Source organism: Phragmites australis, chromosome 23, assembly GCF_958298935.1.
Source record: "Phragmites australis chromosome 23, lpPhrAust1.1, whole genome shotgun sequence".
NCBI classification, from domain to species: Eukaryota; Viridiplantae; Streptophyta; class Magnoliopsida; order Poales; family Poaceae; genus Phragmites; species Phragmites australis.
Genome location: NC_084943.1, coordinates 10,719,277 through 10,733,372, shown reverse-complemented (window position 1 = coordinate 10,733,372; position 14,096 = coordinate 10,719,277). Strand labels below are relative to the sequence as shown.

The 14,096-nt window shown below is 41.6% G+C and overlaps 1 protein-coding gene across 4 annotated transcripts; it reads right to left on the bottom strand.

The window, feature by feature from the left end:
* Positions 1 to 295: 295 nt before the first annotated feature.
* On the bottom strand, positions 296 to 11,079 carry LOC133905788 (zinc finger CCCH domain-containing protein 66-like). 4 transcript variants are annotated; one of them, XR_009907693.1, is made up of 8 exons: positions 10,785 to 11,079; positions 8,931 to 9,088; positions 8,072 to 8,155; positions 7,092 to 7,211; positions 6,671 to 6,967; positions 2,103 to 2,429; positions 651 to 1,136; positions 296 to 583 (listed from the first exon to the last, which is right to left on the bottom strand). XR_009907693.1 is itself a non-coding variant. In XM_062347548.1 (7 exons), the coding sequence occupies exons 1-7, from the start codon at positions 10,906 to 10,908 to the stop codon at positions 867 to 869; spliced, it is 1,380 nt and encodes a 459-aa protein (XP_062203532.1). In that variant the 5' UTR covers positions 10,909 to 11,079; the 3' UTR covers positions 296 to 866. The 4 variants fall into 4 exon arrangements, 2 of the variants coding, with proteins under 2 accessions (XP_062203532.1, XP_062203533.1); XR_009907694.1 differs by having other exon boundaries at positions 296 to 575; XM_062347548.1 differs by having other exon boundaries at positions 296 to 1,136.
* Between the last annotated feature and the right edge of the window lie 3,017 nt (positions 11,080 to 14,096).

Genomic DNA, 14,096 nt, shown 5'->3' with positions numbered 1-14,096 from the left:
GCATGACTGCATGAACCCTTGCATGGCCCATCAGACGGTGACCAAACTAGCTTAAAATAGTGCAAGGTTAATACTTAAAACAGTAAACTGTTTAAGTTGATTGTCACACAATGCCAGGGTTGGATGGCTTGTGGACTAAACACCGGACCTAACTGGAAACGAACTGTCATTAGTTTGTTCAGAAAATATGTATAGCTCAAGCCTATGCAAAATACAAGATCTCATCAGCTTTGTTCTCAAAGAAACACAAATATAAACATGCCGATAGATGATCAAAATTCATGGTGAGATGAAATGACGGTTGCAGCGGTAGTCGACATCTCTTATTGAATAAATAATTCAGTGGGCATACATAGATTACAATTATTCCATAGAAGGCAGGGTATTATTTCCGCTGTGCTTGCTTTTGGTACTCAGAAAAGCAAATCTTAGTTTTCAAGATGCACACTTGCACAAGCAGCACATCCTGCCCTTACATCCCCAATGCCTAGAAACGAAGAGCAAAAGGAAACAGAGGAAGTGATGTTGCATTCCCAGTACAGTCAGTTTGGTAAGCTTTGTCCACTGCAGGTCACCTGTATAACTACAACAAAGGGATCAGGGAGTGTGTATCTTGTGTGTATATGGTAGGGATAAATAAGAATGGTTACCCCATTTATTTTCACAGGGATATGGGCGCCAGGGGGTAAGCAAGAACTTTTTCCTGCCTGAATGTGATACATGATGAAGCACCGGAATGTGGAAGCTCAAAACAGCGGAAAAAGGATGGACGAGGACCTGTACAGCTTCAGCTCTTTGAATGTGTTGGGAGATAATTACTGAAGAGACAAGAATGGGAATAAGCATGAAGAAAGGCTGAGGAGGGCTTATGATGCCTCTCTCTCAGTACTTCCATTGCCAGAGGGTATTTGCTGGGAATCAGATTGGGAAATCCTATGAGACCTTCCAGAGCCTCCGTTGAGCAACCTTTCGGAATGTCCTGGTGAGGGTGCCAACTGGTAGTGCATAGTTGGCGCATCACGTGTCGGTGAAGTTGCAGTTCCATACATAAGGGTACTCATAGGATGGTCAAATTTGCAATTTGGACCAAACTTGCAGATGCCGTAACGAGAATAGAAGGTGCAGACAGGTTCTCCCTGTTAGCAGAAAAAAATAGAAGAAGTCGTTAGAGTGACACCCTCCATAAGATCAAACCCGCAGATAACTTAAATGCTCCAAAGAATTATGAATAACAGTAAGAATGCATAATGTAAAGAACCAGAATCCAGTGACAAACATGTACGACTTACAATTGATATCGTTTTCCACATGCTTAAACTTGCTAAACATAAACACAAGATAATTTTTTGAAAGTTTGTAAACACGAAAGATATAATTGGAAACAGTGCTCGCAAAACCAATATTTAGAAGAATGGTTCAACAAAATGCTGCTACTGCGCACTAACATGGGAAATGTACTAAAGCAGTCCATAAACATTCAATTTAGACACTCTGATATGAACCTAAATAAATTAGCAGTACGGTTTTCAGTTTTTTAACATATGAAAAGGACATAGCAGTGGTTAAATTAAGCGAAATAAACTCGAGATAGCTAACTAACTTCTATTTCGCAGGAGGATGGCTCATATATGATCCTATTAGGAAGGAATTTGATAGGCTAATGGGGATCTTTCTTCTTTACTGTACATAGCTTCTGGTCAAGTTTTCACCTCCCATAAATTCCTGAATAGCTATCTCAAGTTCATCACTAATGTCAGAAAAGTAAAATAGCTTAGAACGTCCATCTATAGATAAGTCGCTGCTAGAACCTTTTTCATTTAACACAATGTGAAAGCAATCCATCTTCACATTAGTTAGCACCATTTCACATAATAACTCCCCTGACAAACTCTCAATTATCTGAATCCATGAGATGGTCTTTAGTTGACAGGGCTCAACACTTTTTAAAGGGGTATTCCCCAAAAGAATATAATTTACCGAAGCTAAATGGACCGAATGTAATACAGCATACATAGAGGAAATTTTGCATGAAAAATCTTATCAGGTGGAATCACTTGGATAATTTCTGCTGGATGCATATCAACACGGAAAAACAACATTACCAAGCGAAGTGGAAGACCTAATGGACTCAATGCACAGTTTGGAGCAGGAATCAGCCGCTCCTTAGGGTGATTAAACTTGCAAACAGCACCAAACTTGCAGTCTCCGGTTTTCATATAGAACTGACACTCAGGCTGGTCAGGTCTCTCAGGAAATATGTTCTCGCCTTGTACTGCATAAAGTCCAACTGGAACAGAACCTGCTTGGTATGATGGAAACATTCCATGTTCACTCATACCAGTTGTTTCACTTTGATGCGAGCCAGTGTAGTATTGAGTGGTTCCAGGTGTTCGTTGCTGGTCATCCGGAGAAGAAGGGCCCATTTGTGCCTAAAAGAACATAAATAAAATGCTGATCATGTACAAGTTCCACAAGAGGACTACCAAAAAATTGCTAGTAAAAAGAAGTTAAAATACAGATGTCCCATAAAAGATATTGCACATGGCATGGCTTTGTTTTTTAATCATTAGTTATAAAAGGGTCATGAGAAGTATTGATTGACACTCGTCTTCAATTCAAGTCAGGAAGTTGGGGTGTACATGTGACCAGTTTGCAAACCCAACTGCAAATAGATTACAGTAGATGGGCTGGGTTCAGTTTGACAGGTTGGAAGCGGGTGAAAATAGGTTGGACTGGGTAGGTTAGACAAGGCAAACGTTTTGATCGTAGCAGAGAAGGGTGGAAAAGTTCAGGAGCTTGTTAGGTAAGGTACAATGGAAGTGGGACAAAAAATAGTACACATTAGTACTAAACAACATATATTGGAGGGTCTATTGGTAAGGGGTAGGGACAAATCATATTTGCCTACAATCTAGTAAACCTATTCATTGGTTCCTAGACAGAAAACAGAGAAGATCATTGTTTCTGATGCATTAGGGGGCCAACTAGTAAACAAGGCTAGTATAATCACATTTATGGCCCTCACATTGATGCTGAGCTGGCCTGATCGTCACTCAGTTTCAGTGAAGCTCAAATCCGCGGATGAGCCGGGCTGGTGGTTCACAGGTGCTTATGGCCCTCACATTGATGCTGAAAGGGTCTCCTTTTTGGAAGAATTAAGGGATGTCCGTGAGCATTGCCCTGGCCTGTGGTTGGTAACCGGAGATTTCAACATGATCTATCAATCGGAGGATAAAAACAACGCCAATGTCAACAGGGCCATGATAGGTTGTTTTAGGCAAATGGACGATGATCTTGATCTCAAGGAAATCCCTCTATTGGGTCGTCGTTATACTTGGTCAAACGAAAGAGAAGCCCCTACTTTGGTTAAGCTTGACAGAGCCCTTTGGACAGCAGACTGGGAGTTGATTTACCTAGATTGACTACTGCAAAGTCACGCCACGGAGATGTCCGATCATTGCCCTCTCCTGCTGGGGCTCAAGGACGGAGTCTGGGGCAAAAGGAGGTTTCACTTTGAAAGTTTTTGGCCAAAAATTTTAGGTTTCCAGGAGGCGGTTGCAAATTCTTGGTTGCAGCCTGCTAATGTATGTTGCCCTATTGAGAGGATGTCAGTCATGCTCCAAAGATTTGCTCGGGCTCTTCAATCATGGGGTCATCGCCAAGTGGGTCATGTCAAATAGCAGCTGGAGATTGCTAGAGAAATTCTACATTGTCTTAAAGTTGCACAAGACTCAAGGTCGTGTCAATTGGCTAAGATGTGAGCTGAAACTTCACAATCTTTGTTTGTCCTCACTTGAAAGAACCATCAAGCGTCTTCAATCACGGATTGGCTGGTTGAAAGAAGGTGATGCCAACACATATTTCTTCCACCTGCAGGCTAGCTTCCATAAAAGATAAAATTATATTGCAAAGTTGATCAGGTGGTGACTTCTCAAGCTGATAAACACAAGGTCGTTTATGACTACTATTGTGGTCTGTTAGGCATGGCTGATCAGAGGAACTCCACCCTTGATCTTCAGTTCTTTCACCGGGACTCCTTTGACCTCTCTTCGCTAGATGACCCCTTCATTGAAGTGGAGGTATGGAATACGATAAAACAAATGCCGTTGGATAAGGCCCCAGGTCCGGATGGATTTATGGGAAGATTTTATCTCTCTTGTTGGAATGTGATCAAGGATGATGTCATGGAGGCCTTATGTGTGCTGCAGCTGGGTGATGGTTGCAAGTTGGGGCTCCTTAACTCAGCATATCTAACTTTAATTCCAAAGAAACCGGATGCTATTCATGCTATGGACTATCGGCCGATAAGTCTCGTCCATAGCTTTGTCAAAAATCATGGCCAATCGTTTAGCTTCGTGGCTATCAGCTATGGTATCCTCTAATCAAAGTGCTTTCGTCCGGGGACGGTGCATACATGACAACTATACTCTTGTGCAGCAGATGGTCAAGCTTCTTCACCGTCAAGGAGAGGAGCCTAGGTTGTTTCTAAAGCCTTTGATTTGGTTTCTTGGCCTTTTTTGCTAGAAGTCCTCACCCATTTGGGCTTTGGTTGGTCTTGGTGCAATCTATATGTATGCTGCTGTCTACAGCCATGACTCATGTATTAGTGAATGGTGAGCCGGGAGAGGTGATTAAACACAGACGGGGCTGCACCAAGGGGATCCACTTTCCCCCATGCTATTATACTAGTTATGGATGTGCTGAATTCTTTAATATGCAAAGCAGGCGTGGAGGGTCTTCTCCGGTCGTTGGCAGCCCACGCCCTGAGCCATCGGGTTTCTCTATATGCGGATGATGTTGTTCTTTTTCTCCGGCCTTCCCCTGAGGAGCTGTAGCTTGTAGGCAGATTCTTACAGTTTTTGGTGATGCCTTGGGACTTAGGACGAATCTACAAAAGTGTTCTGCTATCCCAATTCGTTGTGAGGAGTCTGATGTGGAGGTTATTGAAGCTTCTCTTCCTTGCCCTATGACTGACTTTCCCTGCTCTTAGTAGTGTCTCCCTATTTCAGTCCAGAAATTGAGTTAATATGTTCTGCTCTCTTTTATTGACAAGGTTGCTGATAAACTTCCGGGTTGGAAGGCTGCACTGTTAACAAGAGCAGACCGCATGGTTTTAGTCAAGGCAGTGCTCATGGCTATTCCCATCTATTTGTTGATTGCTATGGATTTCCCGAAATGGGTGATCCACTCAATCGACAAAATACGATGTGGATTTCTTTGGAAGGGAAGGAATGAAGTAAACGGTGGTTGCTGCCTTGTTTCTTGGGATAAAGTATGCAGACCTCTTGAGCTTGGAGGACTAGGAATCCATAATTTGGAAAAATTGGGGTGGGCATTGAGGATGAGATGGTTATGGTTACAAAAACTCAGCCGGATTGGCCTTGGACTGGTCTACAAGCTCCTCTACGTCCAAACACCTCAGCCTTGTTTTGCTATTTCGGTGATTACTAATGTGGGTAATGGGTTAAATACAATGTTTTGGACAGATCGTTGGCTCCATGGTCAGTCGTTGGCTGATTTGGCACCTGCTATAGTTTCTCGAGTGCCAAAAAGGATACTCAACCAGCGTTCAATGGCAGAGGCTCTCCAAGATCATAGATGGGTACATGATATTCGAGGAGGGCTATCTACAGAGGTGTTAATTCAGTACCTGCAGCTTTGGGATGCCCTAGAGGAGGTTGAGCTGATACGGGAGGTGGCTGATCAACACATATGGCGTCATTCAGCTTCCGGACAATTCTCTACCAAATTTGCATACAATATAAATTTTGTTGGTTCAATCAGGTTTGAGCCGTGGAAAAGGTTATGGAGGTCGTGGGCTCCGCTGAAATGCAAGTTATTCTTATGGTTAGCAATTCGCAACCGGGTTTGGACGTCGGATAAATTGATTCGTCACGGTCTGCAGCATCCAAAATATTGCCCTCTATGTGATCAGGGAGAGGAAACAGCCCAACACATCCTCACCAATTGTGTGTTTGCCCGTGAGGTTTGGTTTCAGATCCCCTCGCGTCTCGGCCTCCAAGAATGCACACCAAACCAACAGGACTTAATCTTCGCGGAATGGTGGACGACGGCCCATCATAGAATTGACAAGCCCTACAGTGAGGATTGAACTCTTTGGTCATACTAGTGGCTTGGTCGTTGTGGAAGCATCGCAATGCTTGTGCATTTGAAGGAGCTTCTCCTCGGGTCCAAGAGGTGCTAGGGAATATCTCACATGAAATACACCTTTGGAATTTAGCAGGTGCCAAAGGGCTGGGAGCCTTATGGCCGAGGAAGTGTGCTGCCCTATGGCCTTGGTCGTGCCTTGTTCTATAGTTAGTGGCAAGTCTTGTTCTTTCTGTCCTAGGAAGGTGGTGTGAGTAGCAACCCTACCACCTTTTGGGAACATATATGTACCCTTTCTTCTTTTATTAATACAAAGATCTGCAGCTCTCTTGCGTGCTCGAGAAAAAAAAAAACCCATGACGAAGAGTTGGCTGAGTGGTAGTGCATGCTGAGAATTTTACACTAAAACACCTAGTTACATGCTGCTATCAGTATTAGTACCACTGTATCAACATAACATATAGGAGGAACACATAATATATATCAGCATAGATCAACTACATACAGGTTTGTCAATAAAAAGATGCTATTAAGTATGAAGAGAGAGGATCAAAGAACATACAGCATAAGGATTCCACCCAGGAACTTGAACAAGGCCCTGGGGAACAATTACTTGTGCATAGCCTGAATGACTGGGCCACCGAGGACTTGCAATAAATGATGCAGATCTTGACATGGTCCAGTTAGTTACAGCCCCAGGATAAGTATGTTGACCAGGAGAGGTTGCAGATTGCCCAGGTGAATAAACAGAGCCACGTACAGCAACCATTGTATTGGAGGGCTGTGGATGATGAAACTTACACGTGCTTGCAAATTTGCACTGCCCTGTTCTTAAATAATAAGCACATTCCTTCTCATTCTGCAGTAATAAACTGCAAGTAAATGAAAGCTAATCATGCAGACAAGCTAAGAGATTTAGAACAATATAGTTACATAATGAGCAATTAAGCAACAAATAAAAACTAATGAATTTCTGAACAAACCGGCCGTAATGGGTAGCCCAGAACATTCAACTGTACACACGTTGCAATTGCAGCCTTTTCTCTGGGGTGATGAAACTTGCATGTTGCTCCAAACTTGCATGTCCCAGTCTTCAGATAGTACTGTAAATGAATCAAGGATACAAATTTTTAAGGATCAACGTTCATCTTGACACAGATTGACAGCCCAATCTAGTGAAATTAGTAGTCAAAGTACTGCTGAAAGATTGGGGATTTGATAAGTTTAAAAACTGAAGTCCAATTCTAACTCATAGCGAAGGTAAAAAAAAGAACTCACAGAGAGGTGTGGGCAGATAGTTTGATATGGATCAGGAATTCCTCAGAGAGGGAATATTGCTGGCCTTAACAGCAGAACGTACAGAGGCATGCCATGATAATTTTCATAAAGCTAAGCTGAACCAAATTTGGATTGATCTCTGGGATCAGGGCATGTAAGCCAATAACAGGAAGGAAGGACCACCTTTTCAGTTCACATCATGTTCTGTAAGTTTGTTTGTTGGACCTTTTACAAGCTATATCTACAAGCATTATTTGGAGCTTGGCTAAAAAGAAAACTTGAACATGCAAATGATCACATCATTCACCCAAAACTGAGATCAAATCTTCGGGTTGCATCTACAGTCAAAAGAACTAGGATTACTCTTACCAAGAAACATGGTAGTGTGGCTTTGTGAATGGAAAACATGGACATCAAGAGTTACTTCTCATACAATTATTATTGGAGCTATTTTCTGTAGACTAAAAAAGGCACACATTAACGCAAGTGAAATGTCTGCCTGCCTACCACAAAGAATCATTGAGGCATTGCACTGAGATAGGCCATAAGTAACATAAGATTGATGTTGAACATCAGAAATATTTGTATTATGGAACATGCTAGTGTTATAAACTTATAATCAATCATACATCACATGGTTTACGAGATGAAATGAATGCCAGACGCTAAAAGATTGAAAACTCACTTGACACTCAGGTTGACCAACTCTATAAGGATATTCCCCTTTCATCCTTGCAGCAGCAACAGCCTTATATTTAACCAAAAGTAACTGAAGTCAAGGCCACAATTAAAATAAAGCAGAAATTAACAAGGGGAATAATTGTATGCCTTTAACATTAGAATGAAGCTAGAAGGAATTTCCCATGCATTTTAATAATGGCAGCTTTGTCAAGCATAGAATAATGAAAAGAAAGAAATATCACCTTTTTTTCTTCTGAAGGAAACCAGTAAGGAAATCCTATGCTGGAGTACTAAGGAAAATGATGCAAATTTCACAGAAAGTTGATGACTGATCAAATTACATGGCCTCATTCTAACCCATTTACTGTAATAAATAAAATTCCAAATCATAACCTCAAGGTTCAATAGTAAGAGTAAGAAAGGAAGAAAATTTAATTCAGATCTATTATCTATACATAGCGCTGAATATCAGTTGAACTTCCAGCATTAACGTACCTGGTACCATGCTTTATTTTATCAAAAGTACAGATTATGTCACCTACTTAACAAACTAGATATCAGTAAAAATAATCAAACTTCAAAGGAAGCAACTATTCCATTACCCTAGTTAACTTACTTAAGCTATTTTCTTCTAAACATGGTGGAAAACAAAATGATAAAGTTGGAAGATCCCGAAAGCTCTCGAAAGACCCTTCCAGAAGAATTAACTTATAAGCCTACATGGCAAAATGGGCTAGAGGATGAATGGAAACTAATGGCATCACAAAATCAGAAGAAGTAAATTCCAGAAGTATTTAATATATAATATTGGAATGACAACAAATTGCAATGCAGTACAGACTAAAGATATAGTGTGAAGCTACCAGCTTCCTGTTTGGCGGGTGATTGAACTTGCAGGTCACCCCGAACCTACAAAGTCCAGTCCTCATATAATAACTACAGTCTGGCTCTCCAATACGCTCAGGGTAGGGACCAGGTTCCATAGATTCTCCTCCTCCTAAAGTCATTTGCCACATGGCCTCTGCAATCATTAAGAAATAATTTCAGCAATCGCTCTACATATTCACATTAAGGTCAAGACAGAATCGTGCTAGGATGGATGTACCAAAGGCAAGAAGAAGCATCTGAAAAGATAAGGATACATGCTTGACATGTGATGTGATCAACCACTTATTCAAATGGAAACCAAGTTAATTAGGCTTAAGAAAAATTAAGCTGAAAACACCATCAGCATGTAGTAAAGAAGGAAGCCAAGCAACTTAGCATGTTCATTTCCAGTGATAATATTGGTGTGCAGTCATCCATTTCCTAACCCAATAGGATGTTCATATTATTTCATCAGTTTTGTACAGAATGGAACCCAACATCCCAGTAAAATTGCACCAAACCTTTTTGAAACATTGTTGCTAAATAACCTTTTTCTTCATTGAAAACGATGTAATACCACATTGAAACAAGTACTTTAATTTATTAGTCTGCGCACCAACTATTTATACTGAACGGGAAAGAGGGGTACTATGACAAAAAAAGAGCATGGCACCAACACATGTCAAGCACACAAAAAAACAGACAAATAATCAATCCCACTAAAGATCTTGACTTTTCCTCCAGAAGATGAATAAACATAGAACACCAAAACTTATTTGTAACTTTTGTACACCCAACCCGACTTAGTTTGACTAATATGGAGCACTTCTCATTCAAGAAAGCACTGCTGGTCATAGAAATAAGTGAGCACACTCATATGCATAAAAAATACTAGAAAGGCTAACAAGTGAAAGTGCAACTAATAATGGGAAGCAAAAGCATCTGCACAAGCAGACTAAACCCAAACTCAATATCGTTCCAGAACGATAATGATCACAACTTCATTCAACTGAAGCAATCAGTCCTTCGGTGCTTGAAGCAGAGGCAAATTACCACCACAACCTCATGCGACAGCAGAAAAGGCAGGTTACACCATGATCTCTAAGTGGAGGCTAAAGCAAACCCACCAAAGTTGACACCTTTAACCAAATGTCAAACATCTGTCTGTTTGCCCCCCTGATTATTGAAATTGGAACTATAACCAAACGCATTTCAGTATTTTCATTCTGCCTGCTTTCAGAACTCAAACAAGCAGTGCAAACTTCTGCTATTTCCAGGACTAACAAAAATACAGCTGCATGCACAAGTGCCTTATCTTTAATCCAAGAGGCACAGATAAGAAAACAAGAAAAAAATTAAAATTTTATAACCCCCAACCTAGCAGATGGCGCAAACATACAGCATTGAAGCCACCGACACAAATGAAAAGACAGCAGCAAGCAACGATCACGAACCAAGCACCGCCGTAGCGTAACCCACCGAATTCCAATCCAATCCAACTCGATCGACGCCCCTTCCGGTCGGACCCCCACAGCAATGTCAGAGCACCACACGCGCAGCAGCACAGGGTCATCGCAAGCGCACATCGAACCCTATAGCAGTTACCCCAATTCCGGCCCCGAAATCGGCAAAATTCTCGACCAAACCAAACCAGACCGCACCCTAATCACCTTGCGGTCCCAACCCGCATCGAACACCACGGGCAGCCCCACCCGCACCAACCCCCGAGGAGCCCAAACGCACGCCTGCGACATTGCACCGCCGACGCCGCACCACCCCGGCGAGGGCACGGGCAGCCACATGGAGGAGACGAGGCCAGGCCCGAGGGCCCAAGAGTAACCGGCGCTCACCTTCCGTGGACCCATGGTGGTGGGGCCCGATCGCGACGCCCATCGGGGAGGAGGAGGACCCCTCCCCGCGTCCGCCACCGCCACCGCAGCCCACTCCCGCTCCCGCTCCCGCTCCCGCCGTCATCAGGGCCTCCCCGGCATCAGATCAGAGGCGCGAGGGGAGTGGAGTGGGGAGAAGCGACGCGAGGCGAGAGGAGGAGGAAGTGCGGGGAGGAGGAGCCAAGCGGCAAGCGTCCGTCCATCCCCGGCTCGGACAGCCAGTCGTTTTTGTTCCGCGACCAACTACAAGATTAGAAAAACAGATCGGTGATCGTAAGGATGGAAGGTAGATTGTTGGCTTATTATAATCTGAGAATTATATATTGTAAAAGTTGATAGAAAAGGGATTGTTGGATTGTTATAATATGAGGGTTGAATTATAACAATTTAGATTTTTATTATCTAGCTGTTTGTTTCAGTTTGTAAATTGTGATTATAATTCAGTTTTTATAATCTAGCTGTTTATTTATAATCTAGTTTTTACAATTCGAAATAAATAGGATCTTACTCGTGTCCGCAATCAAAGCCGCCCTGCACGTGACAGGAGAGTTGCAAAGCGTCTTATGCCACGTCAGCAGAACGAGAAGTGCGCTGTTTTCACAATCGATGCGGACAGCTTGCAGTTTTGGCAATGAAATGAACCTCACCTTTTAACAATACTAGTTAAGTATAAGTATATTAGAATAAAAATAAAAATATTAGACACGGTAATATTAAACATAAATTTAAGATATGAAGATGTGAATACGCTATGATAGCACTGCTGAATAAATATGTCATGAGCTATACTGTAGTTTGATTTCAAATAGAATTTAAAAATGATGAAATTATATGATAATTTCTCTCTTAATTTTTTAATTATTTTTATTAGTAAAATATATCCTATATTCGTAGTAGTGACGAGCGAGGAGGCAAGATGATGAAAATAGAGAGTAAAAGTGGGTAAATTATTTAAATTTTAATGAGTTTTTATTAGATAGAAGGAGAGTAGAAAAAAGAGATGACGTGAGAACTAACTCGTGTTTATAAAGTAGAGATTATCGTAACGGAACAAACAAGTTCAAATCCAAGCTGTGTTATGTTGATAGATTTGTGGTTTAAGATTTGAAGACGGGCAAAAGATTGATGCACTGGCGGTGGTGTTTACTTCAGTGGAGCACTTGAATGTGGCGTGGTGATGCCATGATTGTCATGCCACTAAGACTCTGTTGGCTGTATTTGTGCTACAGTTGCTACCATGATAAGTTAGATATGGTAATGGTTAAAGAAAAAGAGGCAATTCTTTGTATGTCATTGGAACATATTCTTTTTCCTTATGTACCATTCAAAATTTATGCTTCTCTTTTCTACCACCAGATTAAATTTGCTATCCTTTTCATGCCACTCTCATCAGTTGGTTGTTATCTTACTGTGAAATGATAACTGAAAAGATGTTTTTGCCCCTCTAGATGGGATGAACCAAATTTTAGCTAGTTTCCTCTCATGTCATTGCACTTGGGTTACATTTCAATACAAATATACAATTTGATCAGGAAATGTACATACATAAAATATGGATAAATAAGTACTTTAGGACATATATGGGCGAGACAAAATAATAACAAATTAAACTTTAAATCACCACACACATACATAAATATACATGAATACATATGTCCATAATTTACGAAATGCCGATCGAATGAACTTGTTGAAGAATTGAGGATATTTTGAGTAGACGAATTACAGAAGAACACATAGGGGTTTTTATACAGGTTCGGATCTCTCTAAGGATAATAACCATACGTTATATTTGTCTTGTATTGATCTGAATCTATTACAAAAGGATGTGTAGCTAGTTTAGATGGATCTAAACATAGTCTATGACTTTTTTGCTTAGCTTCTATTGGCTTGTGCTTTCGGTTCTGTTGCTCTAGTTCGACTTGTCCTCAGTAAGTTTTCCTACCTCAGTATATATATGGGGGTGTCGTAACTCTTCTGGAGTCTTCATTCTTTTTTGGTAAACCTTTGGGACGCCTTAGGTATCTATAGTTGGTTTTTTTTTATCTAGTGATCTCTTTACTCAAGATAAAATATACTCCAAGAATTAAAAAAACCCTAAAATACTTAAATATAGTAACTCTCCATTTCATCCTTAACACACGTACATGTTGATATCATTGGTAAAAACAACCTTCTTCAATTTCTCACCAATCAGTGCAGCAATGGGCAAAATCTTTTCCCTTTCTAGCCTGCACATGGCACTTCTTCTCCAAGAACACTCCTGGTTCCGCACGACAGCACCTCCTCAAGGCTCTTACATGCTCCCTTCTCTCAGGTCTGAGTGATGCCTCTTCGTTCGAGCACACAGCTCAGCACACTCACCACAGCCACACACAACTCCACCAAATTTGATCACGCACAGCCCGGGAGAGCGTCGCGAGCTGCAACGCTGGGAGGGCATCCCGGTGCAGCGCAAGGACGGGAGCTGCGGTGCAGGTAGGGCGGCCTAGCGCGGTGTGAACTTTGGCGCAGAGTCAGCATCCTAGCCAGTGGTGGAGCTTGAGCAAAAAGTAAAGATGTCAAGTTGGCATGCTAATCACTATGTGTCTACGTATGCTAAATCAATAAAGTAGCAAGGAAAATAATAATTTTCCTCATATTTCGATCCCAAAAACTACACTATTATACTAGAGCAATTGTAAATTTAAAATATATAGAGTACTCTATAATGCATAAAGAAGAAACATAATAACCTATAGATACAGAAGCATGGGAGGTAGATGTATGATACTCTATAATGCATAAGGAACATAACATTAGAAAAGAAACATGAGAAGTTATACATACAAAAGTACGGGAGGTAGATATAATGATATTGGCTAATACACAAACTGATTAACAAGTAATTTCTCTTTTTAATGCATGTGCTTAGAAGTAGATAAGAAAGTTTTGGATGGCAAGGAGGGGGGCAAAACCCCGTTTGGTCTCCACGTAGCTCCGTCGCTGATCCTAGCACAGCCTAAGTAGATCCGGCACGCTGGCCATCAGCGGAGGTATCCTAAGGTCGTTCTTGTCGATTTCGTAGCTTGCGGTTGCAGAACTAATCGGTTAGCGCTCGATTTGGTGACCCTCCACTGACATGCTTGTCGAGGTTATGGCTAGCGCACGATTTCGTGGACTGCCATGAGAACAAAGATTTTTGTGAGGAAGAAGAAAAGAGGACGTGCCTCGCACTACTCCCAATGTCGTCACCTAGTCACGCTCCGCCCTCTCTCTCTTATGATCTAGTTC

Excerpts from the sequence above, each read along its gene's own strand:
- LOC133905788 (XM_062347548.1), bottom strand. The coding sequence starts at position 10,908 with ATGACGGCGGGAGCGGGAGCGGGAGCGGGAGTGGGCTGCGGTGGCGGT. Across the intron at positions 8,156-8,930 it reads ACCCGCCAAACAGGAAGCTG|TTACTTTTGGTTAAATATAA; the intron begins GTAGCTTCACAC and ends CCTTGACTTCAG. Across the intron at positions 7,212-8,071 it reads TTGGTCAACCTGAGTGTCAA|TACTATCTGAAGACTGGGAC; the intron begins GTGAGTTTTCAA and ends ATTCATTTACAG.